General features: G+C 42.2%; 2 protein-coding genes across 3 annotated transcripts in view; one reads left to right on the forward strand and one right to left on the reverse strand.

Moving 5' to 3' along the window:
* The first annotated feature begins 5,594 nt into the window (after positions 1 to 5,594).
* LOC135900305 (ankyrin repeat domain-containing protein 39-like) lies at positions 5,595 to 11,607 on the forward strand. The gene is made up of 4 exons (XM_065429771.2): positions 5,595 to 5,827; positions 5,885 to 5,973; positions 7,175 to 7,378; positions 10,676 to 11,607. The coding sequence occupies exons 1-4, from the start codon at positions 5,731 to 5,733 to the stop codon at positions 10,817 to 10,819; spliced, it is 534 nt and encodes a 177-aa protein (XP_065285843.1). The 5' UTR covers positions 5,595 to 5,730; the 3' UTR covers positions 10,820 to 11,607.
* A 364-nt stretch (positions 11,608 to 11,971) lies between these two features.
* ck (myosin-VIIa ck) overlaps positions 11,972 to 27,600 on the reverse strand; it is a 173,514-nt gene continuing 157,885 nt past the window's right edge. For both annotated transcript variants that reach the window (XM_065429765.1, XM_065429764.1), the window contains exons 39-47: positions 27,315 to 27,429; positions 26,558 to 26,644; positions 22,843 to 22,949; positions 20,979 to 21,097; positions 19,307 to 19,373; positions 19,102 to 19,218; positions 15,810 to 15,893; positions 15,473 to 15,592; positions 11,972 to 13,023 (exon numbers count right to left, since the gene is read on the reverse strand). In XM_065429765.1, the coding sequence (XP_065285837.1) occupies positions 12,937 to 13,023; positions 15,473 to 15,592; positions 15,810 to 15,893; positions 19,102 to 19,218; positions 19,307 to 19,373; positions 20,979 to 21,097; positions 22,843 to 22,949; positions 26,558 to 26,644; positions 27,315 to 27,429 (903 nt within the window). In that variant the 3' untranslated portion in view covers positions 11,972 to 12,936. The remainder of the gene's footprint in view (positions 13,024 to 15,472; positions 15,593 to 15,809; positions 15,894 to 19,101; positions 19,219 to 19,306; positions 19,374 to 20,978; positions 21,098 to 22,842; positions 22,950 to 26,557; positions 26,645 to 27,314; positions 27,430 to 27,600) is intronic.

The following is a 27,600-nucleotide window of genomic DNA, read 5'->3' on the forward strand; positions in this document are numbered from 1 at the left end:
GTCTGAACAGACATGTTTCACACAGGCGCGGATCCGGGTTTATTTCAAGGGAGGGGGGGTCTGACTTTGAGAAGTTCTTGATGATAATGGCGGCACGGATGCTCACGATCAATAATAATAATAATAATAATAATGAATCTATTCGCGTCTCAGTGAGCACGGTTCAGTAGCTGGTTATAAAAGGAACAAAGATTCCGAACAGCTAAGCACTTCATATGAGTTGTGAATGCGAAAAAAATGCCTGATTGAACGCCACTGAGCGGTCCTTGAGTTATGAACTCGCGGGGAGGCGAGCGCGTAGCGCTGAGACTCTTGGCGCACTTTGATTCGGCTTTACCTAGGCGCAGTTACAACGCAGGCGAGAGCTTGTGCGGACAAGGAACGCGCGGATAACACAGGCTTCCGAGAGCGAGGGTGGCGTGGGGCCGCGGTGATGCCCTCTCCCCTCACGCAACACCTGGCGCGCTATCCAAGCTCTGCTTTTTAGAGGCCCGATCCAGCAAGCGCGGGCCAGCGTCACGAACGCCGCGCTCGTGACGTGGCAGCCACTTGGAAGTTAGGGGCCGTTTCGCTGCTACAGACGCCTTCGGCTTTTTCGCTCGGGACATTCGACGCTTTCGCATCGAAATTTTCTAAAGTTTAAGCATGCAGGCAGGCTGTGTGCTCCCCGATAGTGAGGGGCCAGTACTTAATACAGCCAACGTCAAACAGGACTTTAAAAAAATAAAAGAAAACATGGTATCGGCCTATTAAAAACACAAAACAAAAAATGGCTGTGGCTTAGCTAAGGTTAAGCCCAGGATGCGAAGCATACTAGCCTTTATTTTAGTTGTTATGCGTTGCATATTGCAATCACTCAGTTTAGCCCTTGGGCGCGTCCGGGCAGCCACCATTTAACCACGTGACGTGACGTCACGACAGCCGGAGGAAAAGCTGGGCCCCAACTCGCGCGGTCGCGCGCGGCCGCAGCCACCACCTGACTCCCGCTCCTCCCGCTAGGGACGCTGCACCGGCGCGTGACGTCACGGTCACGCGCCGGCGAGCGCGTGACCGTGACAGATGGTCACCTTCCGGCGAGCGCACGAGCTGAGACCCGGCTATGTAGCTACGCGGCCGCAAGCGAGCGCACGAGTTGAGCCTCCGCTTTTGCAGCTGTTAAGGCGTCATATGGTAGCTACGCGGCCGCGCGCGGCGCAGCAAGGAAGAGCGTGGTTATGCGGCTAGTATGCTTCGCATAAAAGAAAACATAAGGCGCATGAAGGCCACCTTGCGACGCTAAGTGCACTTTCTTGTAGGAGTAATGCAACGTATTTGCGACATCAATAGTAAGGCGTAAGCCTTTAGTGGCTCATGAGTGTCCGGGCGCAGTCCGTGGTGGACGCAGGAAAGCGGTGATCACCGGCAAGGGTAACAAGGAGAGGAGGCGCCATGAGGAGGCGACAAACCTTGCAGCCATATGGCTGTGATTGCATCCCATGCTCGCGGCCACGGCGACGCCCGTTCGAAGAACAGTTCAGGCAACAGCAACAGAGCCAGTCATAGATAAGCTTTCGCCTACAGCAGCAGTTTAGTTCAGCAAAGTGCCCATACATTTTTAATGGAACCTTGCGCTAAACCTGAAAGAGATGCCGGACTTCCCTTAACGAGTTCGCGAGCGCCAGTTCGCTGGAGACAAACGCTGACACGCGGAAAAACATGGCGCTGATTTATTCTAGGGATCAAGAAGCGAGGGTCAACCAACAATCAAAAATACGAATACAAAACGCTGCATTTGCGAAATGTTCTAGTACGATAGCGTCGACCTTACTAGAGGCACCGACCGAAGAAGCCCTCCAGAATGCAGCAGACTAACCAAGTGCTCACACATTCAGCTTCTGTTCTTAGAGTCAGTGGTATTCTACAGAGATATCATAATATGCTTACACAAAGCGAACACCTCCGAGAAATCTTTCCAGATCCACCTAGAGTGGTTTACGAGCGACTGAAAAATTTGCACGCTATGGTCGCTTCTGCAATTACCAAACCGTTTCCTTCCGGCTGCCATCTATATAGCCACAAATCACGCAGCAAACTATGTGCGCTTATGACGGCATCACTATAGAGGCTAGAAGGTTATAGAACCTTTCTAGCCTCTATAGCATCACTGTCAGCCTCCAGTTCTGCCTAGGACTTTAACCTAAATAACAAAGCCAATTATTGCTGTGACACGTCCAATGTCACCATTTTTTCCCCCAGAATGTTCCGCCTGTAATAAATAATGCACAGGACAAACGGAACCTTGTTTAAAACGTAGACGGAAACAAGGTTCCGCTCGTACTGTGCATTATGTATACAGTGGTAAATTAGGGAGAGACAAATTTTCCTCTCCCTAATTTACCACTATAAGTACAGGTAGCGCTTCCGGGTCAGTAATTCAACAAAATAAAGGCCACTATTACGGAAACAGGCTTCAGGTCACATCGTGACACAGAAGTTCGTTAATTTCTTCTGATTCACAAATTTGAGACTTTATGTTCGGGGCCGACTTTAGAGGAAGCTCTAGCTCGGGCCCCTACTGCGATGCGGCCTATTCAAATACATGTAAAACGCAAAAACCTTTGAAATAACTCCTGGACCGATTTTAATGAAATTTGTTGCATTTGAGAGACAAAGTTAAATTCTAGTGACTGTCGGAAGCGGAATTTCGATTTAGGGCTTGAATTTTGTTAAAAAGATTTTTAAATATTTGACAGCTTAAAAAAAATAGAAGCACGAAGTTTATGAATTCATAGCTCTGCATCAAGAAAAGATACCGCGGTTCTGTAAACGGCATCCATTAGATAATTCAATGCGGACAAATTCAATATGTCATTTTACATCTTATGTGAATTTGTTACATTGGTTACAACGTAACAAATTACATTTACGTTGGTAACAAGGGTTCTGCAAAAGCTGTATTTACATATTACTAATTTTTTTTATATTCATACCTAACATATCAATTTTGTCCGCTTTAGATGTACTATTAGATGTTGTATTATCATTTTTCGTTGTTGAGATATGTAGACAGACAGACAGACAGACAGACAGACAGACAGACAGACAGACAGACAGACAGACAGACAGACAGACAGATAGATAGATAGATAGATAGATAGATAGATAGATAGATAGATAGATAGATAGATAGATAGATAGATAGATAGATAGATAGATAGATAGATAGAGGGAGAAGGGGAAATTGAAAAGGAAGAGACAGAAAGAAAACTATTAACAACTATTTTTTGAAGTTGGCTAGTTATGATGTGGTTAATGTCTTTTAGATAAATTAAAATGTAGATGTATCTGCGTCGTTGAAAAAATTGAACTTTCAGAAGGCCTATAAGTGTGGGGGCTCATGGTAGCTTTGATATTACAAAAGAGGTCACGTACTGAAAAAAAGTTTGAGAAACCCTGGGCTAAAACAACACTCTGTATTCAGTTTTGCTACACACTGTATACGTGCATAATACGAAGTTATTGTTTCTTAAAACGGTCGTGTATACGAGTATTCCGGATGGTGAGGCGCATGTCTTTAGTGCATTCACTTTTCGTACCGTTAAACTTTTTCTCTCTCCCTGTCTTCACTGCTCAAGGGAACGTCGACAGGCGGCAGCCGCTTGCTGCCTTCCTCTTGGCGGCGAGGAGTTACGGAGTCGCCATCTGTCGGAAGCGCCTCACTTGCGTAGTATGAGGGATCATGCGGCGCGCTCTTCGTAGGTTTTGCTTACGGCGCTCAATCAAAACACCACGCGGCAACCCTCCTGGAACTTATGCAGGTACTCTCAAAAGGAAGGAAGTTTTTGACTGTCGGTATAATAATCTTGGGCAAACTGAAAGCACAGAATCGTTTACAGACGCTATCTCTTTACCGAATACGTACAGTACGTGAACGCCACTGCACACGGTCGCCGCGATGGAGTCTCCAGAACCGGCTTCTTGCGTGAAAGGTATAGGCAAACGCTGAGAGTAAACTATGTGAAATATGTTCTTATATAACCAAATTGGGCATAACAGAATGGAGCCTCAATCCAGCGATTGCACAGGTTCGCAGCGACCGACTGCACGTCTGCATGCATGTCCGCGCACAATGTTTTGCTTTCGCTGTGAGCGCGTTTTCGCACCATGCCGTGAGCTTTAGGCCGCAGCATATGAGCATTTGACAGTACACTAGCAACCATTGTTGCGGGGACGCTATCAGAACTGTTCAAAAATAATTCTGTTATAGAGACTTCGACGCCTAGCTACGGCGACTGTGATGTGCCGTCGCGACGATTCAATTTTTTTTTTTGTCTTCTAAATTCTTGGACATTTCAATATTATTTCTCAAGTTGCGTCGCACTGTATGTTTATCGGTCTTCTCAGCATGCGATTTCCCTCTGCTTGATTTTCGTAATCCAGTACATTAATTCATAACACAAACATGACCATATATACCATGCCTTTTTATAACGTGCATCTTACCACTCCCTTCCCGTTCCAGTGAATTTGCCAGCATCTAGCATCAACAAGTTCACAGACCAAACCGTCATGACATTAGCCGGGCAGCGGGCGCGGGCGAGCGTCCCAGTGCGCGTTTTCTGCTACTCACCGAACATCGCGTAGTCCCGGCGCCATAGCAGAAATCTTCCTCGCGTGTGTGCTTGCTGCATACCTGAGTTGTAGCCGATGGCTGTCTGCTGGTTCTAAGTTTCGCCAGCCGAGCTTCACGCAGCTCCTTGCTCTGTGGCTACGTGTGAATAAGGCTGACACCGGGCTCCGTTGCCTGCGTCCGGCACTGCGGCACCGAGCAGTAGCCTACCATGAGGCACGCCTCCAAAGGCAGCCACTACCTGTAATAGTACTTTCAAATATTGTCAAGCAGACACCCAAGGCGGTAAAACCTCCCCCACTTAATCAGAACCGTGGTGCAGGTGGGCAGTGGCGTAGCTAGGTCGTCTGGCACCCGGGGCCCTTAGCTCTTCTGTCACACGCCCCCCCCCCCCCCCCCCTTTTGGGTGTAGTTGAGGTAGGCGAGGATATCGACAATTTTCGGGTGTCTTCAGATGTATATGACACCCTCCCCCCCCCCCCCCCTCCTCCTGGCCCCGTGCACCCGGGGCCCACGGCCCCCCGGCCCCCACTGCTGCTACACCACTGCAGGTGGGACTTTAAACTTTCGTTTTCAGCTCGCTTCGGCGCTTCCGAAGCAGCCGACGCGGCCGCTGTGTCCACGTGATCATTCACGCCACGTCATGCCAACGGTGGCGCCAGGTTTTCCAGTGGTCGAGCTCGCCGCCATTATGTTTTCCGCATGGCCTCCGAGATTTACACCCGCGCGCGCGCAACGCGCGCACCGCGGTAAATTTCGGAGGCCATGCTTTTCGTACACCAGCGGATAATATAGCCAATTCAAATTTGGCGCTAGAATCGCAATGAATAGATGCCCTTGAAAGCCTGTCAGTCTCGAGAGCAAAACAAAAGAGCAAAAAGTCGGTTCTAGTGCTCTAATAGGGTATAAGTATTCAGTCTACGCTTTCTTTATATATTTAATTGTACGTTTTGTAAAGTGGATAACGCGTCATTCTATCATCATCGTCATTCGAGAGTCAACAATTGCGATGGCCATCTAGCCGAGTCTGAGTTTGTTTCGGACTGTTTCATCTGCGATCGTGAGAATATTTTGAAACCGATAGAAGCTCACTACTTCGTACTGCCCTACAAGTTGCCAATATGCACTGTCCGCACGACTGCTCGCATGGTTCAGCGGCGCCGTCAGTTCACCAAACATTGGAAGAACTAGATTTCAGCAGGGGACTACTCGGCGCAGGTAGGTATGATGCCGTTAGGGGACTAAACACGTAACTCAGTTTACATCTTTTTTTAGCCTCTGATGGGAACTACAAGAAGGTCGAGTCACTTCTTCAAAAAGGCAATAACCCTGATCAGGTGGACACTTACGGCTACAGTGCACTTGTAAGTTACACGGTGATTTATGAAGCGATTTTGACGAGTTCACATTTGCTGTCTGGCTCCATCTGAGCCTCATCAACAAAGTGACAGGTTTGACACAGTGACACAGGTTTGAGAAGTTGCGCTGATTGGCTCAAATTCTTTCTTGCCTTAATCTTATAAATTTTGGGCCCTCCGAATTTTACTTCCTTGTGTACTAGGAACAGCAACGCAAGTATTAACACTTGCTCATATTTAAGTAATGCAGACTGGAGTGATTGAAGGAAACTTTATATTTGCTAAATAGTTTCGCTAAATGGTACCAGAAGTAAATTAAAGAAAATTATAAACATTATCCAGCTAGTACGTCTAATGTCGCCGAAGTATAAAACTTACGGCGTGCGTGGCATGAATGACCAATCTGATGCACCATTTCTTTGAGACTGGCACAGTCCGTCATGTACGCTGTGCATGACAGGCTGAAAAGTATGGTTTTGTTTGCATATTGACCCGCCGCAGTGGCTTAGCGGCTATGGTGTTGCGCTGTTAAGCACGAGGTCGCGGGATCAAACAATGCCACCTAGATTAGTATTGGATCAAGTTCGGGTGTGGCGGCCGCATTTCGATGGGGGCGATATGCATGGGACGAAACGTGCCCCCGTACATTCGGGGTACGTTAAAGATCGCCTGGTGCTCAAAATTAATCCGGAGTCCTCCATTAGGGCGTACATCATGTCACTAATGTGTCACAAAGGTGAAACAATAGATTAACGACACAGGGCACAGTGTCGACTTCAAGTTGACGATTCTGTTGTGGCACTCCATCACCTTCACTGTATCAGTGAAGCCTGTTAATTGGAAAGTGCAGTGCATACATTACCTGTTGAGATTATTTTGCATTCTCTTGAATTGAAACCTACAGGTGCCGTGCTGGCCATCTCGCTTTCAAGCAAGAGTTCTTACAAGTAATCTATAAATTCAGTTCAAATTTTCAGGTTTTCCATAGTTTCTTTGAGTGCAAGACCCTTCATTGTTGTCGAATAGAAAGATGATTTGCTGATTATTTTGCGTCAAAATACAATTGCCTGTTCATTTCGTGCCAGTGTTTTGTATGTGAACTGAGAACCATGTGCCTTCTAGTTTTCATGTGTTGTACAAAAGAGAGTGCCGGACTTTTGTGTAACATTTATTCTTGGAAATAAACTTGGTGTCATCACTTTTACAGATTTATGCTTGCAGGCATGGGCATTCTGATATTGTTGAGCTGCTACTCAGTCGTGGCGCCCGACCGAACGTACAGACCAATGGAGGTGCCACTGCCCTACACCGTGCGTCTTACCATGGGCACCTGAAATGTGTGTGTTTACTTCTCAACAAAGGTGCAGACTGCACCTTGGTAGACAGTGATGGGAAAACAGCCCTGCATAAGGTGAAGATACGCTTACTGTGCAACCTAAAGCATGCTTATGTGTACTGGAATTCATAGTTAGCATGTTATAGAAGCAGTGTGTGTGACAGTGCACTACTTGCCATCTGAATACAGCATCTTGAAGGCAACTATGCAGCCAGTCACGAATGATAGCTAGCTGTTCAGCTGATGGCACTTGTCTGTACCTATTCATCTGTGTAGCACCTAATATTTATTTAGGTGCCGTGACTGCATGAAACATGATCTATGGAATTAATCTTAAGTTTATCTAACCAACAACAAACCAGCAATAGTAATATAACTTGGAATGAAATAATGTCACTGCATAGTTGACCCTCTAGCAGGCCAAAGCAGAAATGTAATATACATGATTTAAAAAGTCTACACACTCGATTGAACACCTGGGACAAACTCCTCCACTGTAAATTTTTAGGGTTCTTGAATAGTGAAATTCCCTGCTGGAATCGAATATGAATATCTGAGAAAAATTACCTCAGAATATTTAATATTGTCATTCCCCAACAAAGTGAAATGTAAAGTTTGCGTGGAGTCCGTCGGTAAAGGTAGTTATTTATATCATTTGATACGGGCATGCAATATGCAGTTGAACATCCGGCCAGCTTAGGGGCTTGCAAATGCTTTCAGTCATCTAGTGCACCATCATATTGCAGTAATAAAACGAGAGAATACATGATCAGATGCACTTGTAGTGTTATGTAAAGATATTAGTGTATTACTAATGCACTGCAAATTTTCTTATTATTATTTTAGGTATGACCATGTTTCATTCCCTTTAAAACATGGTCATAACCAAAAATAAGAATTTGTGTTGTCTAAATTGAGACTACAAACTTGTAGGGTGCCTGAAAGCAATGAATTTTCGATTGAATGACCAGAAATAACATAAGACTTGCAAAATAGTGCACACCTTCCATGAACGGCTGAACCACTCACTAGAAAGTATGGTTGGACAACAAGGCTTATATTCACTGAACTTATCCATGCATAGTGGTCCCTGTGTGTAACAAGGTTTTTTACCATGTTTTCCAACGCTTTTTTTCTTCCTTGTTATGCGTCAAGTATAGATCAAAGATGACGCCATCTCATTTTTATTCATGGAAAAAGAGTTTGTCAGACCACTTGCTCGGAAAACGATCGGTTAGACCATTTGCAAAAATCTTTAAGTCGAGTGCATTGTGAGGCTGTATTACAACCTAAAGCTCTGTTCCACAGACATTTATTTTTTTAAGTGCGGAGCCTCCTCTGAAATTCTCTGGTTCCAAGAATTCCTCTGAAAATTTTGTCCTGAAATCTTAATGTTCCCAGGTAGTGGAATGTGCACCTCGCTCATCCTACTCTTTTACCTTGGCACCACACTGTGCTGCTTCGCTTTTCTTTTCTTGCAAAGATGCAGAATGCTGGTTGATTTCTGATGATAAAAGTGGAATTGCATTCTATTTGCAAGTACTTGCTTATTGCTTGCACTGTTACAAAATGTGGCATGATTATTAAAATAACTAAGCGCCTAAAGGAACACTGTGGTGCAAAGATGAAGTAAAGATATGTGGACAAATAACTACACATTGAAAAGGAAGAAATGAATGCTGGGGATGCAATTCGTACGGATTCTTTTCCGGCGATTCTGTCCATTTTTATGTTGTGCTGAATGGCAAATTCTGGTGATTAAAGCGGTGCAGCTTTGTGCGAGCCAATGGCTAAGGCAAAAAGAGAATTAAAAATGAGGTGCATCATTGCAATATATGAGTTCATGCACCACTGGCTTTGAAACTCTTGATATCGGTTGTGAAATAGATTTTTAATGCTTTTGTCCTCATAGGTTGACAAGTGCTTCAGCACTTTCTTTGCTATAGATATACACAGGCTGTTTTCTATGAAAGTGTCTATGTATGGCATTTGCAATGGGCCTTTCTGTGCCATTGTCTAACAACTTTTGTCTAAGGCCAGGTCATTTTGTGGCATGGATTTGGTCCACTCTGCCAAAGGAGGCACTACAGTTGCACTTCATAAATTTGTCTTCTCTTTGCTCGCCGACAGATGTGTTTGAAATGGAGAATTAAATGAAGTTTTCTTCAGATGACGCCAGTAAGTCGGGTTATAAAATTTAAAATGGTTGACTTCTAACATTATCTTATCCTTATTACATAATGTGTCCAGGATACATGAGAATTTTTCATATGTAATTATGAGCATGCATTCAACTGCAAGTTTGCTGCTGCTAGGCAACAAACTTGAAGCATAATCTTGAGCCTTTCAATCACATTTCCAAAGCTAGGTACATTGGAATCTCTCTAAATGGAACCTCAAGGGACCAGGAAAAAGTTTAAAAGGAGTTCCACTTACCGAGATTGCACTCAAGGATACAAAAGGTGCTCTTTTGAAAGGGCCAGATACTTTATTGCCAACAGCAGGTAATAGGTGTAGCAAACTCAACTACAAAACTCATTTTTACAAAGATTCTAGCTGCCCGCAGCAGCTGGCTAGAGGTAGCAGCACAATACATTAAAAAGTCATTTAATGAAATAATATAGCCGTTTAAGCAAAGAAACCACTCTTGAAGTCATTGACAACTTTGATCTTCATCTCCAGCATGAGTGGATTGTACGGGGATTTCCGTGTTGCTATAGTAAATGCTAAGCAAACTCTCAGCTCGCCACATTGCCATTACAAAAACACCACAGCCAGCCACTCATCATGGCACCAACAAAAAGCATCAACAGCCACCTTGATGAGAGAGTGGAGAACTGGTGAGAAAACCAGAGAAGGGAATCCAGGAAAGGCAGGAGAGGTGTAAACAGCGATGCATATCGCGATGCTACTAATATTGGTTGATCAATGTCATTTTCTAATATTTGGTTCCGTTTACCTGGAGTTGGAAAAAAGTTGCTTTTGTTTAACAAGCTTTTTCTTGCATTGCCTTGATGCCAAACATAATAATAAGGTTGTTGTTCTGTTTAATCTATTTTCGTTTACCGAGATTCTACTGTTCAGTGGACTCTAAATGGAACCTCCAGGGAAATTCATTCAATTTATCAGGAGTCCCATTTGCTGAGAGACAAAAGCTGAATACAGTTGCGTGAATTCAGAACCAACCGACCATAAGGATAGCGTTCTGTTTAAGCGATTCCGTTTATCTAGATTCCACTGTACTAAGCATTACTTATTTGGAGTTCCTCTCCAACATGGCTTTCATGTTGATTGTGGTTAAATGACTGGCTATGGCAGGGAAGCTTCATAATAATTTTCAAAAATATAGATTTGTTTATGACTGTCCTACAGGCTGCTGAAAATGGACATGAGGAAGTCTGCAGGATGCTTCTGCAGAAGTCGCCAGGTCTGCTTTTGCTGAAGGACAGTCATGGAAAAACGGCATTGGACTGCGCACTACCAAAGCATTCGCACCTATCTGAAGTGCTTCGGTGACCACAACAAACATGGACGATGGTGGAAAAAAAACTTTGGCAGACTCCGACACATCGTGCTTCAGTGTACCTGTGTTCCACTGTACACACTGTACAGGCAACCTTGTCACACTTTTTATGCCCATATTCAGTATAACGCTAGCTTAGGATTCTTGCGACCGCTTGCTCAACTGCATGTGCACAGTTGTCATGCAGCAATCAGAGCAAGATTGCCAAAGCACACTAATGTGATCAAAGGAGACTGTGATTCTGTGACGTCTGTGTTGAACATATATAAGTAAAGAAAGTTTGTCGTACTTAACATACGAGGGACATTCCGAAAGTAAGTTTTGTCATTTTCTTGAAAGAGAAGATGGAGCACCAGGTGAAACAAACAACCGCCATAAGAATCCACACCCGTTCCTGGTTCAATGACAGAAGGAATGAAGCATGCACATAGCATCGAAGAAGAGGGAGTGGCAAACAGACGTGCGTTGACCTGGTCGCCAGCAGAAGTGCATGCTGTTATCCGGTATGAATGGGCACGTGGGACTAGTGTGTTCAGCATCCATGAACGCCTACAGATTGTGTACGGTGAAAAGGTCATGTCTCAGGCCTTGCATTACAGGGTACAGAGTTTTACCAGAGTGGTTTCTTCAAACTGATTGCATGCTACAACAAGTATTTCAATGTCAGTGGCGACTATGTGAAAAAACAGTGCAAGGTGTATACAGTAGTTCATAATGTCGTTGCACATCTTTTTTTTTTTGCCAATAAAGTTTCTGTGTGAAAATAAATTATGAAACTTAATTTTGGATCGTCCCTCGTAGTATTGACCTGATGAAACTCATTGTCCTACTTGTAGCCAAATCCAAGAAAGTTTTTTAGCGTTGTACAGGGTGCGCCAACATTAAAGGGAACACCAAACAGATATTCAAGCAATGATATGCAGCAAGTGAAAGTTTGAACTTTTGCTGGTACTTATTGAGTAGCTCTTGTGTTGAAGAATGTGCCTCATGCTACCTTCTATACGCAAGCAAAAATAGCTACAAACTGTAGTCTTGAATGCGGATCAAGTGTTCCGTTTGTGATTAGTGCTTTGTGTACATGCCCAAGTGACCTTCTACACACAGTCACTTATATGCAAACATCAAATAAAGGAACAAAGACAATGGTCTGTTATTCTTGCTTTTATTGTCTGGAATGTACGTTCAGTCATTTACAGAAATTTGTGATTACTTGACATTACCACAGCCTCCACGCTGGAATGTGCTGCAAAGATGTTCATTGCAGTATATTTTGTACAGTGGAAATATTGGCTGCCGTAAGTGGAGAGCACTCATAGACTCTCTGCTGACTTCTATGTTCACAACTCTGAGTAGTACACGTAAAAAAAAAAAAAAGGCAGCTTAGCTGAAAATTTTGATTTTCACTGTGAAGAAAAGTTGCAACTTGCATGCAACAAATTCCTACACTGCCAAAGATCACAAAAATGTCATGAGTGGGGTTGGGTCTTACGTAAGAGATAAATAAAATGTCATCACATTTTCATAAAAAAGAATACCGACAGGCTGTCAGGTCAGGAATGACTGCCTTTCCAAGGCTTTGATGTAAAAGCAAATGAGGAGGAAGAGAAAAAGAACCCTGCATACTGTGTGTGTAAGTGGTGAAAACCGAAGTTCATCTTCACATATGCCGCTGCCTTGTATAGACTCATTAACAGTACTGGACCGACCAGGGTAGGGAAGACGGACTGTGTGCTTCCTGCACAGTCTTATGTATGTATATATATATATATTGACAAGTACACACTAACATACTCGTGTTGCTTGCTTAAAGGAGATGAGCTGAGCTATGCTCTGCACACCTGCTTGGACGGACATCGCAGTTGGCAGCCTGTTGGAGCAAAACGCTGTTTCGACAGGGATAACAGCAGGCACAAGGCAATAGAAAATGCACAACCTGCCATCAAGTTTTGCATGAGTGAAAACCCTGACCCTCTGTTAAACTGTTGTCACGCATGCTAGCATTTCGGTGTGCACGCATATAAAAATGCAAAACAATATTCCCATGGCAGCTTATCAACAGCTTGGCAACAACGCTGCTACTACACTGAATGGCGTGCCAACTCAAAGTTCACTATTTCACTCTGAGAGTCCTTTGTTTGTTCATGTTTGTTAGCAGCAGGCTGATGTATGAAGTCAGTAGGTCATCCATTTTGTAGCCCTGTGTAAAAGAAAAAAAAGCACAGATTGTAAGGCAGAAACATATTCAAATTGAGAAATAAACTTAGAGGAAAATCATAAAAGTAACGAAAGTCAATTGTGTCAATTTGTGTCAATCTGCAAATGCTTTATGGCAGGATTTAGTTATCCTAAGGTAAACAAAATAAGATGAAAAGCATACCTCTGATCTAACCTCATGAACAAGCAAACAAACTACCATATTTCTATTTCCTTCTGTAGAACTTCGGATCAGGTGCACACACTCATGCGTGCACGTGCGGAAAAAGCTAGCAAAGAACTCTGAGGCGGTTTTATCATTCAGCAGTTATCACATACCGTTGAATACTTGTACACCGCCATTTCTTTAACCCCACAAAATGTATCGTTTAATGTTTTCTTCGTACCAATGCACTCTATATGGCCAGAAACAAATACCAACGAGTTCTTTTAATTTTAGTAAATATAAAGGAGTGCAACTTGGAGCACGGCTGAAGAAAGAGGGTGGGATGAGCGCTGTACTGTCAACAAGATTTATTTGGTGATGGCCTCTTATATACATCCATTTTTACTCATGCACAAAAAGACCCACTGAAATCGACACGTGCTTAAAGACAAGACTCTAGAACGTACATTTCACTCTCGAGCAGGAACACCAATGTATCACTAATAAACATTTCTCAGCTTTTCTTGATACAATATGCTTCTACCAGCTCTCCAGCTGTTTTATTGTGACTCTTCAGTAGCACTTTGCACTCGTTTAATCTTGGCTTCCAAGGAGGGGCGCGCAAATATTCGAAAAGTTCGAATATTACGCTTTTAATATTCATATTTGATTCGAAAAATAGATATTTGAAAATGTTTGAAGATTCGGTTGGATACGAATATCCGAATCAAATCGAACATATTGCTGGTTATGCGGGGGCAAACACGGTTCTTAGCATTTGTTTCTACCTCAAAAGGAATATTGGGACGATCTTATGCTGAATTTTGCGATGATTTCGTGCTGCTAGCGAAATCTCGCCTGTAAAGCACACTTAGCCACTAAACGCCTGAACTTTGCGGGTAAGCCAGCCTATCAACAGCAAGGCGCACGGTTTTGCGAACAGCGAGTGTGCACTTTTTTTTCTTCTTTAACGCGATAGCGTTAAGGTACCCGTGTCGCAGAAAATACGGCGTCGGCGTCCGGCATTGGATGTCGTCTCGGCAAAAAACCGAACCACCCATACGCACGCCCTCCGTGTGGTGCAAGGAAGTTACTGAAATAATTGAATTTCTCAAGCTAAAATACGTAGAAAAATCGTTAAGTACGACTTGCACACAACCTACAGACATGATAGCGTCGTATTGTAATTTGAATATACGAGAAAACAATTCTGTTAAACGAAAACTCAAACCTCTTTTCCGGCGTTTCTATCATTCATAGACCGGCCACGGCGTCCGAGATTTGCGCGCAAATGTCGGAGGCCACGGAAAGGCGCGACCAATTCTTTGCAAGACTTCCAGATGGTGCTCGCCTCCGCCGCATCGCGGCCCACGCAACAGGTCGCGTTTTTACCAGAAAGTCCGCGTTCGTGCATAGCGTTCGCCACCAGCGTTTCCCGGTAAACATTACGGATACATACACTGAAGTTGCAAGAAAGCGTGCGAAGCAGTTAGAGATATTTGAATACTACCGCGTTCAGCGCAAGAGGAAGCTTTAGCTCGAGTGCTCCTATCTAAATACATGTAAAAGGATAATTCGTTTTTCTCGGCAACCACAGCACCAAATCTGACGAGGTTTGTTGCAGTTAAAAGAAAACCTTAAAATCTGGTGACTGTTCGTTTCGAATTTTCGAATTATGCCGTCAATTTTTAATGAAAAATTGGCAAAAACTGCAAGTTTTCAGAAAATGAAACATGTTATATTACTATTATATGTTAGTACTGCTATGTTTTCTTTGGTGTGCAAATATGTTTGGACTTTGTGGGGTCGAAACACTTATGTGAAAGTTTTTAGTTAAGCAGTGCCTTATGAACATTCTTTTCAGTCACTATTGGAAGAGGAAGCAACCATAATTTATACCATTCTTTTGCTTGCAAGCTTTGTTTAGATCAGGCAGTCTTAAAATGCAGTGAGAACATACCAGGCAAACCAGAACTCTTGAGTTCTGACTGAATTAATTGGCACCACGCATCTTTGCTGGCAGACTAATTCAAAATAACCACTGTATTGCTTTGCAATAGCCGTAATTTCGTAGAAAGTTATGTCTGAGCATGCAAACATCAGAAGGCGTAAAATATTTGGAATGAGTATATTTTAGTTTCTGCAGCAATTTTCACAATTTAAGGGATATTTTTGTACATTTAACTAAAACTTAATTTCATGACAACTTTTGTACATTTATTAGCCACTCCTCAAGGCACACACATTATCGCAAACATTGAAAATACAACGAAGAGTAAGCACTCACAAGGGGTGTCTCGCAAAGCAGCTTGTTGCCACGCACCAGGTTGCCAATGGTCATGTGGAAGTAAGTGTTCCCGCTGCTCCAATTGGAGATGCGTGTGAATGGGTGGGTGACTAGGATATCCTGTTTCATTTCCCACGCCCCCAAAGAAAACAAAAGCATTAAGTGTTGCACACTCACTTAGAGAGATGCACATTATGTGCTGGGAACGACTTCTGCACAACTGCTTCTCTCATACACACTACGTGAAGACCAGCTGTCTGAAATTTCTTGCTCGCAAACTTCAACATGCATGTTCACCATTAATTATCAGTAGCATGTGCAGCACCCACTGACTTACCTTGGACACTGGATGAATCAAACTCACTCCCTGCTTGTTAATGGCAATCAACAGCTGCTCTGGGTAACTTGGCTCCGTAGTTTGCTGCGAGATAGAACACATGCTAAATCAATTGTTCACTCAACTTTACCAAAATTTTAATTTAGTTAGAACTATTACCTCGCATTTCACAACCTAAAAGCATGCATCAGAACCCTTTTGTTGAAACCAGTGTTTCTCATACACTTAGCTGTTATGGGCCCTTTGACCTGCAGAGAGCCTCTTGAGCATCAAATTAAATCCACAACAAATAAAAACATGTTGCATTTCCTACTATCAGAATTATGCTTATTTGCTTTACTTGTCACTCAGTCTACTATCAATTAAAGAGGTTGTGCTGAATGTAGGAAAGGAGGATGCTAATATAAGGCCACATTGCACACAGTAGATATCTTAAATTCTGGTTCAACACCATCCGTCTTCAATATGGTATGAATCAATGCAGAGGTCTCCGCTTCACATAGGCCATCACAAATGCGTCACCAGGACACCTCTTTTGATTGAATGGTGTTTATAATAATAATAATAATAATAATAATAATAATAATAATAATAATAATAATAATAATAATAATAATAATAATAATAATAATAATAATAATAATCTTTATTACATCCAGTCATGTCAAGGTTACAGATCCAGCCCGCATAAGCAACATTGCTTGTGTGCGAGGCTGGGCAGTCAGCTGGTAGTACTGATATGTGTACAAATAAATTAATAAAAAGAATATAGGAAAAAAATGATATTGCAAAAGTGAACAAAAGATATTATTTGCACAAAAGATAACATTGCATCCACAGGGAAAAAAACAATACACATTGACATTTGAGATGAGTTCGCAATCAGGTTCGCATGCTCCAAATCCCGAAGAAAACTTCAAAGAATGTGGGCATTACTTATCACACATGACCTTAAATGTGATTTTATTTGTTTAAATGTTCCCGCGATATCATTCTCATTCAATTTATTGAAATTAGCCGGCACGTAGAAAGCACGAGTTCTCTTGCCGTAGTTTGTGTACACACGAGGTACCACATATTTTTGTGTCTGACGTAAGCTGCGAGATTTCACGTTCAAGTTTTTGAATTTAGTAGAAAAATAACTTTTACACATGACGTCGAACAAAACTTGTTGCTCGACAAACAACATGCCTGACTGGTACATGCTCAGCAAGATATCTTCCCCGTGACCAAGTGTGCGATACGAGAGGCTGTAGGCAATTTTTTTTAGGATGCGGTTAATTATCTTAAGTCTACTTGAAGAAGCAAAGCCATAAATTGTTATTCTGTACTTTATGATCGATTACCCAAGTGCCTTGTAAACCATTTTACGAATATTTACATCACAGAAAGATTTTGGGGCATACAAATGAGCGCACACAGCACGTAAGCGCCTTGCGAGCTCTTCAATGTGGATATTCCATGACAATGTGTCGTCGAAGTGTAGTCCCAGGTATTTCGTGCTATTTACCAGAGCTACCGGAGGACATGAGCATGCAAGGCAGTCACAGGTGTGGAGATAAACAGGGGAAATATCCGCGACTGCTTTATATGGGCTGTGAAACCATATCATATTAGTCTTCGATTTATTAATGAACATTTTGCTATTAATGAACCAACCAAGTAGTTTACAGACATCATACTGTAACACTCTAGCGGCTTCGTTTGAAAATTTATTTGATACAACCAAAGCCGTGTCATCAGCGTATAAATAAATTTTTGATTTTAGTGGTAAGCAAGCAAGATCATTCATGTAAATGTTAAACAAAAGCGGTCCCAATACGGACCCTTGCGGTACCCCTGATTTAACATGCAACAAAGAACTATAGGACTCCGCCACACGGACACACTGTTGTCTGCCTGTTAAATAATTTTTAAAAAATGAGTAATACGGGCCTCTGAAACCACACCTGCTTAGTTTTGATAGTAACTGTTCATGATCTAATGTGTCAAATGCTCGTTGTAAATCAATAAAAAGAGTCAAAACAACATTGTTTTTATCGATTTCGTTACAGATATAGTCATTAAAATCTTCCAAAAGACTCACAGTACTCTGTCCCGAGCGAAAGCCAAACTGCGCTGGGTTAATAAGGCTAAACTTTTCACAAAATGAGGCCATATTAATATAGACTACTTTTTCCAATATGCTTGCCAAAGACGAAAGAATTGAAATTGGTCGGTAATTCTCGTAAAGTTTTCGAGATCCTTTCTTATAAAGAGGTCTCACAATGCTAACTTTCATGTTTTCATGTATCTGACCGGTTTTTAATGTTTCATTTAGGATGTAAAGTAGTGTTGATTTGAGCACATCGAAGTTCACAGCTATATCTCTTACCCTAATTTTATCAAAACCTGGAGATTTTGTTAAACTCATGGATCGTATAATATCCCACAATTCCGCTTCATCAACAGTAGGCAGAAAAGCAGAATGAATGTTAGAGAACGTGACATTGTTTCGGATATTTGCCGGCATGAATGGCATATCTCTAGGTGGCTTTTGCAGACTCCTTGAACAGTCTTGAAGATCCACCAAGTTCCACAGATCAAAGTCCAACAAGCATTGGTTTAAAAAGAGGTCTTTAATCACGGGTGACTAAAGCATAAGCTAGCTTTAGACATTAATATTATGCACTCTCAACTGAGCATGGCACTTGGTTTGGTTCAAGTCAGCACATGTTTTTTCAAAACAGTGAAGCACAGCAGCAAAAGTTAATTTCTCATAACTGATGCAATTTGCTGTTAAAAAATTATAAATGTGATTTTCTCATGTGCTGTATGTCCACATTACATCAGCATGGGTACACATATAAATAAATATATAATACAGGCATTATGTATGCACAAAGCTCTTAGGTGCTACATGCAGTCAGTAACTGAAGGATTTAACCCTTTAAAGCTCCAGCACCATTCCACATTCAGGATAATTAGAGTAATTAGATGATCTTTATTTCTGGCTATGAAGATTACATTTGTACAAGAAGCAATAAAATGTCTTTTTGATTGAGAAATTCATTAGTCTAGTTAATTAATATTTGGTTAGCTGAACTATGCACAACCGAAAATACGCTCAAGCATATCAAGAACGCTACTATAGGCTATGCATTTAGTTTCTTGAGCTTAAATATCAGAATTTCAAGGTGTCAAACTCAGCGCAGCAAAAGTAATATGTTGGGCATTACAGGGTTAACACTGACGCAGAGTAGCTATGTAAGGTGGTAAATTACGTGGGAGAAATACAGGAGGTGCTGCCTACCTTGACTTCAAAGAATGCTGAGCCAAACGTTGGCCATTTGTAGATGATCTTCAAGAACATAATCTTGGCATCTTCTTGTGATGTGCCTGCATCCTGGTTATAAGCAGCTACAATTGCCTGGAGTGATGAAATAGTCAGATTATGAAAAGTGTGAACAGTTAAGTCGCAAGTTGACAGAAAGTGTTTGCAAATGGCGCTTGCATACCCGTTTCCAGTCATTAGCACTTTGTGCCTTGATCATGTCAGCGGGAACAAGCTCTCTGAGCATAGACCTGGCAGAAAAATATAGTGGAAAGCAAAATGAAAAACTGAGAGACGAGGGCAAATAAAGCACTATGAATATTTATACAGTATGAAAACAAAGCACCTCCTTTAGTCTCTCTGAATCAAATCAAACCAAATTCATGGGCCTTGAAATACAAGGATGGAGCAGTTGCTAAGGGCTGTCACAAAACAGATATTGGACAACAGGTGCATTGCTTGCAGATGTGACAAACACGGTGCAAGATACACACTTTATGAGAATTCACTCAAGTTTGTGCAGTGCAAAGAAACAGGAGTCGAAGGAACACAACAGAATGTGGACAGGCACTTTCTGCATAGTTTTGTGTTCCTTCTTTTCCTGTTCACTTGTACTGCACAAACCTAGCACTCGAGTGAAACATTATGTGGGTGCTTTTGTTTAGGCCAGCACAGGGTTCTATAAAACAGTAAAATACGAGCAAAAAGTGGTATATTGTCATGACTGGTGCCTGCTTGTGTCAAGAAAGCAAAACATCTGAGTTGCCTTATCTGTTCCTCGGACTGAGTTTGCCCACTTTCTGCTAACCCGCCTGCCTTTTGAGACTGACTAGCCAAACTTCAACTTTGAGTGAACCAAGAGTATTTCATCACCTTTCTTAATCCATCCCTCCCTTCCTGATCTGTCTCAATAATTAAGTCAAATCAAATCAAATCAAATTCTGGCATTTGACGTCCCAAAGCAATGAATTGGCTATGATATGGATTGTAGTGGCGGGATTGGTCGCCTGAGGTTGTTTAACATGCGCTTAAACATACAATGAGCGTTTTTGCATTGTGCCTCGAATAGAATACGGCAACTGTAGCTGGGAACCAAAGCTGCAACTTCATGTTCGGAAGCAGATGATCTGAAGAGGAAGCTTTAGTTCGAGTGCTCCTTTCCTTGGCAACCACTGCACTAAATTTGACGACGTTTGCCGCATTTAAAAGAACAACTTAAAATCTAGTGACTGTTGGTTTTGAATTTTCGATTTAGGTTGTCAAGCTTTCATTAAAAATTTTCAAATATAAAAAATTTTCTGAAAACAAACTATCAAGTTTACAACTCTGTAACTCAGCAACTAAAGATGATAATACAATTCTGTGAATTGCATCTAACAGTACATCTAAAGCGGACAAAATTGATATGTTACATATGAATCTAAAGAAATTCAGTAATATGGAAATACAGCTTTTGCAGAACCCTTGTACACAAAGTAACAAATTCACGTAAGATATAATATCACATACCGAATTTGTCCGCTTTCAATGATATAATGGGTGCCGTTTACAGAACCATGATATCTGTTCTTGATGCAGAGCTATGAATTTGTAAACTTCATGCTTCTATTTTTTTTCAAGCTCTCGAATTTTTGAAAATCCTTTTAACAAAATGCAGGAGATAAATTGAAATTCTGCTTCCAACAGCCACTAGAATGTAACTTTCTCTCTCAACTGCAAAAAATTTCATTAAATTCGGCGCAGGGGTTATCACAGAAAAATGTTTTTGCGTTTTACATGTATTTGAATAGGCCGCATCGGAGTTGGGCCCAAGCTAAAGCTTCCTGTTAATGACAGGATGCAGATAGGTCACTTACGGGACAGCCTGCAGTTCCACCTTGCTCTCCCCATATCGAACCCTGTATATAAGTGCAGCGAGCTTGGCTGCCTCTTCCTTGGTGCACTTGTGGTAGCCACGAAGCAACTTGGGCAGTTCCTGGAAGACGAAAAAGGCATGCAAAGCTTTGAATACAAGAGCCAACCAATGATGCGCCGGTTATTACTGTGCAACATAGAAAGTTTAATTAAGGGCTGCACATATGGATAAATATCTAAGCTAAAGCAATTGTTCAGTACTGTGCAGGGCTGTACAGACGACTTCCAAGACTGACATGCTAGTTCAGCACTTGTTGCTTGGTGGCAGAGTGACATCTCTTTGAGGCTATCACTAAACGCTTTCAACCCATACAAGCATGAAAAATAGCCACAGGTTCACACTCAGGTATCCTGCGTGAAAAGCAATTGCTAGGCGACCTTTAAGTACTAAAGAGGTGCTCGGCAGTGATCTTGCCATATTGTTATAACACCGTAGCTCTGTGCTCCAAGTCAGTCACTTTCTATTATCTTCTGCACATATAATACACCTCAAGTCTCTTTTGTTAACATATGCTGTTTGACTAGCTGGTTCATACTTGCAAAACAAGAAAGTGCAGCTTAAACGATTAGAAAAGGACAAGGACAACTTTGTTTAAAGATTTGTGCCAACTCCTAACAAAACTTGGCCACAATGATCACTTGTGTTTCTCTCTTTCTTTTGTTGTAATCTAAGTTAAGCTCTTATTTTCCTACAGGGTTCAAATAATTTTCTCTTTATTTATGCATTCCATCGCATTATGTAGGACAATGTACGAGGAATCTGACACTGTAGTACAATATCTAAGAATGCTTCCAGAAAGTCTAATTTTAGCAAACAGGCAACCAATCAAGATAAAATTGTTATCACTTCTACAGGCTACTGGTGAAGAAGTGAAGCGCAAGGATACTAGCATCAAACAGCCAATGTTACTTGAGCAGGTGGCAAATATAGGTGAGCAAGTGGCCACTTCAAATTTATAGATATTGCAAAAAGAAAGAATGGGTAAGTATTGGTTTGTGAATGTCACATCCCAAATCTGGAGAGATAATTGATTGAATTGATCATTGTCAGTTGAAAGGATTACACAACATCATGGCCAATTGGCATGTGCAGAAAACTGCCAGCCATATCATGAAATCTCTTCAAAACTTAACTGAAAAATACTTAGAAATTGCTTGTAACTAACTAGTTAGCACTCCTCTTCAATGCTGTGACCATCCTACAGGGCGTTTTCATGAACCCGACAGAAGCGGGTCGAGTCATATTGTCGGGCTGGAATATGCCTGTTCATGCAAACGCTAGCCGGTTGGGCTGAGTCAGCCCTACTGCATGGAGTAGGCCGATTCTTGACTCAACCTGCTTGCACTGGGTTTATGTAAATGTAAGCATAGGAATCTTCCGAGACGAAACAAAATGTTAAAGTGCTTGCTCACATAGGAAAAGGGACAGCAGTCACAGGGCGCACTTGAGGGCTTGCTGCGCAGCTGCTTCATTCAAATACAGGGACAGGCCCTTGATATATCATTTCTCAATTTTGGGAACTTGTCAAAATAAAGGTTCAGTTCTTGCTACAACAGGAAGCTATGGTGATAATTACTTAAGAATGAGTTGTCGTCCCTTGCTTGGTCATGAGGACTTGAACTGATATTTTAGGGGACGGCCAACATACTTTACTGACTGGTATGTGATACCAGCCGATATAACAGTTCAACAGAAACCACTTAAGAGGTACTGCGTTTTGTACACATGGAAGATGCTCAACTCCAATGCATTAAATCAAATATAAGGACAATGTAAACAAGTGAGGACATTGAGAGCCTGGCTACCTGGTGGAAGTGGAAGATGATGTCTGCATTCTTGTCCTTCCCAGGTATGGTGTTGGTCCAAAGCTTCTTCATGAAGAACACTTGGTATGTGAACTGAGGTATAGATCCTGTAGCCAGAATGAAACTAGTTTATAGCACATTTCACTTATGGTGAATTTTAATACTAAGGATGATGGCAGCTATGAAACGCCTGTAAGCAAGGGAGTTATTACACCATGTCTCTACAGTGCAACTGTCAGAATAAAATTGGCAGAGTGAAGAAATAAGCACACATGCACAAAACGGCAAAATTATCTGCCCCTAAGGACAAATTTTAGGCTGCATACACAATAGCCACAGTATCTAATCGGACAAGCAATTCTTAGTTTCCCTAGGAAACTAAGAAAAACGTTGCACCTGTGTACCTGAGGTAAGCTCCGATTTTGCGATTTTATGCAAATATGGAACTACACTTGCGTGCTGGATATGACTTCTGACCATAATTAAGGCAAAGGCATTGGCAAAGCGAAGATTTCTTTCATCTCAAAGCAGAAAAGAAATGGAAAATATTTAATAAATTATTGCTCAGTTCAGTTCAACTAGGTTATTTTCCAAGCACGTGTTCTTAGCCAAAGTGTCCCACATATGCTGCCGTTATCAAAGCCGTTGCAGGAATGCTTGCCATATTGTGATGCAGCGGCAACACTTATCTGATATGTAGAACTCTGTTAATAATCAATTTTATCTGTCGATCCACAGAATCGGAATGAAGAACAGTAAATGAAAGAAATGTATCTGTAGATAGTATGCCCACTAGCTTTCTTGTAGCAATTTGCTTCAATGAGATGGGGCACTGCATATTATGAGGTAGCGCACAAAAATGCTGATTTCTATACAATCAGACACTGCACACTCAAGCTTCACAGAAAGAGAGAAAGCTGATTTCTACCAACTTTAAAGGCTGTCAAACCTGCAGCACCACTGTGTGGCACCACAATAAAGAGCTTCTGCCGTGGTCAACCAACTTGTGATTCATTCCAGGAAGTCGCAAATTATGAAAAGGCTATTACCACCAGCACTGACTCATAAGAATGCAAGTTATCAATTTATCTTGATTGGAGACACACTACACTTATGCAGGGACTAGAGTTAGATAAAAAATTCTATTCAGATTTAGTCTCTAAGGAAGACAATGGGTGCACAGGTGGACAGAGTTTTTCACTGATAACTCTACTCCCATGTTTTGATAAGGGGAATTGTTTTCGTCAGCGCTCTGACGAAGGAAAGCCCCTCTGTCAAAACGCAGGCTGTCGCCTGAGGCTTTCCTTGGTTTTTTCTTGATCACACCTGGTCTCTGTGTCCTCGTCCATAAGCAGTAGTGTGTTTCCCATAAGCAGAGAAATGGTAATCTCAGTGCAATGCCAGCATGTATGTGTGGGTACCTTGTTATATCAACAATAAAAAAATGGTAGTATGTAGTAAACCAAGAGCACATGTGGGAAAATCATTATCCCTCACAGCACCGCATGCTACATGTCATTTCTGTACAGTAATGTCTCGTTTTTCCCAAGTATTTGTGAGTAGTATGAGAACATCCATGGCTTTCTTTTTTCATGGCATCCAGTTGCGTTTACCATGAAAACAAGTCAGATCAGGAGTTTCTCCAACAAGTCCAGAATTGAGAGACCTGCCCAACCACCACCAAGCACCAACACCTCTCAGGCAGCCGCAGCCACATCCGTGCTCAGAATGAAAAGAAGAAAAAGAAGACTGCCTTGCTTACTAAATTATTTTCACATTGGCATGGATATGTCCTTAAAAGGACCCTGCAACATATTTTAAGAAAGATGTAGAATCCCTTACATCTAATATCAAAGGGTATCACACCACAAATCTAGAAAAATAAAAACTGAATGTGCCTCATGCAGGCAGAATTATCAGCATCAAATGTTGCCCCTGTCGTAAGTACATGGCTCTCCTTTTCGTCATTTCTACTGTGCTTGAAGCTGTGCCACTGTGCCCACATCAAGCAATGCTTATCACACTGAGCTTTGGTGTTGGCATGATCGCTGAGGTCAGCCTGTTATGTTGCTCGGTCTTAGAACCAAATGGCATTGTTTTTCGCCACTGGATATGGTGCTACTACCTTAACAGTGATGCAATTTCTTTATTTCTGGTCCTGTTGGGGGCACAGGTTTGTCATGACATCTAAAAAACTGGCTGTGGCTTAGCTAAGGTTAAGCCCAGGATGCGAAGCATACTAGCCTTTATTTTAACGCGACAGCGTTAAGGAGCTCGTGTCGCAGAAAAGCCGGTGTCATCGGCGTCGGCTCAGGTGTGCGGCGCTTGCTCAGGTGCACATTTCGTTGTCGCGCTGAACGCTGCGTTGCTCGACGCTCACCGCGTCCGATGCGGGGCGCGTAGTCGCTGCGCCGTAGCAAAGCCACCTAGAAACAGTCTCTGTAGCAGGCCGCAACCTTCGCTTCTCATTCCAACGAGCAGCTCTGTCTCCAGGAGGCATCTCACCTCGTGAGTGTCTAGCAGAGGCACGCAGCTGCTTATATACCGCCACGCCGCCGCGAGCGATGGTGCGAGTTGGAGCCCCGTTTCTCCTCTGTCGTGACGTCACGGTGTCACGTGGTCAGCCTTGAAGGCGACGCCGCGAGCGACGGCGCGAATTGGAGCCCCGTTTCTCCTCTGTCGTGACGTCACAGTGTCACGTGGTATTGAAGCCGACACCGCCACGCCTGAGGAGCTGGGTTGAGCTCTAGTAATATGCTTCGCATAAAAAAATTCAGAAATAGCTGTCATGCTTATTGGTGTTTCACCATGCCACATTAGGCACAAGAAGTCGTCGGAAAGAGCAGGTGGTCTTTCCAGTGAAGTTGTTGGCACTTTGCTGCATGCGCTAGAATAGTATTTGGCTCAGATTTTCATGCGAGCATTGTCTAGTGGCTAGGCAGGTTTATTTACCAAGTTCTAGAAAGCATTGCAGAGCCCTTTTAAATGCGACCTTTTTATGCCTACAGTGATCCCAGCTCATGGTTAACACATTTAGTGATGGGAGCTAGGGAGTTTTCAACGAGGTGTGCTCTCACTTTTCGATTGGTGGTGCTCGGTGGTTCCACCATGCCCCTGGATGATGCTCGACATTCGCAAGCATGCCTGAAAGCACACTGTGTTGCAACTTAGAGTAAAAAATGGGTGTCTGAGAAAGGTGCGAGAAACATTGCACTGAGCATGCATCTCCATGAGAATTATATGAAAACTATTACTTTCAGCATAATGAGATACTCAGGTTGGCTCCCTCTCTGCTGTTGGTCTATTTCTTTGACAGGCCAAAAGTCAGTGTCATTCATAAGAGGTTGAGTACATGTATATGTAGTTTTATTGTTTGCTCTTAAATATTCACTGTCATAAACTTTATCTTAGATGCCTATGGCGAGTATCTGTCTTTTACACGAATACTCGCCACCCACCAAAATTACCATGGCAATTCATATTTTGCCAAGATTGCTTGAGAATGCTCATGCTACAGAACTATACAGTCTCTTCCTGCTCGCTAATAGCTAGCCTGCTAAAATTATAACTTGACTCTTATAAGATACTTTGTGTGTAGTTCAGATTGAATCGTTGCCCCACCAAAAAAATGAGGTACTAACGAGACATTACTGTACATGAACCAGACAAGCCAACTGGGTGGTACAAGCACAGAAAACTGCATATATTGACCCACCATCTCTCGTGGGCCTGGCCTTGCGAATCCAGTCGGTGAGATGCCGGACGAAATCGAAAAAGAAGTCACCCTCTGGAACACTGATGACTGATGGAAGAATGAACAAAAGTACATGTACTGGATTAACAAAAAGCCTACCTATGAAGCCCACCTATGAACCCACCTATGTTCAGGACACACACATGCAATAAGAAAAAAATGGAGGTGTGTCAAGTACAAATGTGTTCATCCTCATGACAAATTGTGAGCTCTCGGAGTGGTATTAACACAGACAACTTTTTGAAGTGAAGAGCTCCTTTTGAATTATTTCTTATTTTAACATGTTTTTGTCAGTACTCTAACCAAGACGTGCTTGAACTTCAATAGCAGGCATTTAATGCCCAAAAGCTTTTCTGACATCATTAGGGCTAACATTGTGAGATAATAGCTACCTTAATAACAACAACAATGATGAGGACAAAAGGGATGAGAAAGAGCATTAAATTGCAAACAAGCTAAAATGAGCAACTTGGAATGGAAAGCCTGACATTACTTTAGGTGACACAATTTTATCTTTCATGGGTGAGCACTGTGAGCACCATGTTTCGCCTATAACGAAACATGGCCGCCATTACAAAAAAAAAATGCAATAGGCAATTTTGATACTAAAAACAAAGTGACTAAAATGTTAACTAGATTTACTATCATTCTCCAGAGAACAACACATCTACCCAAGCAACTATACTGCCATAGCAATGAGAGTGGGATGCATACATACCCTTGTCAGCAATCTTTACAAATAAACTGAATCCCTCAGCAGTCCGCAAGTTCAATCGTTGGCTGATGTTTAGGCAGAAATCCTTCGCTCGTGTGCCAGAGTCCACTTCAAATGCCTTCATGAAGTTCAACAACATAACAAGGGATGAGTCAGCGTTGCATTGTACAAATGGGACAGACATACCTGCAACACCTGGACAAATTTAATGGAGGTATCTGCCAAATTTTTTAACTCTGAAGGCAATTCACTTGCTATCACATGAGTAAATTTAGCGGCATTAAAGCTG

This window comes from Dermacentor albipictus, chromosome 1, assembly GCF_038994185.2.
Source record: "Dermacentor albipictus isolate Rhodes 1998 colony chromosome 1, USDA_Dalb.pri_finalv2, whole genome shotgun sequence".
NCBI lineage: Eukaryota > Metazoa > Arthropoda > Arachnida > Ixodida > Ixodidae > Dermacentor > Dermacentor albipictus.

Bases quoted from the DNA above. Each gene is read 5' to 3' on its own strand.
- LOC135900305 (XM_065429771.2), top strand. From the start codon at position 5,731: ATGCACTGTCCGCACGACTGCTCGCATGGTTCAGCGGCGCCGTCAGTT. The intron at 5,974-7,174 runs GTAAGTTACACG...TCACTTTTACAG, and splicing joins CTTACGGCTACAGTGCACTT to ATTTATGCTTGCAGGCATGG. The intron at 7,379-10,675 runs GTGAAGATACGC...ACTGTCCTACAG, and splicing joins GGAAAACAGCCCTGCATAAG to GCTGCTGAAAATGGACATGA.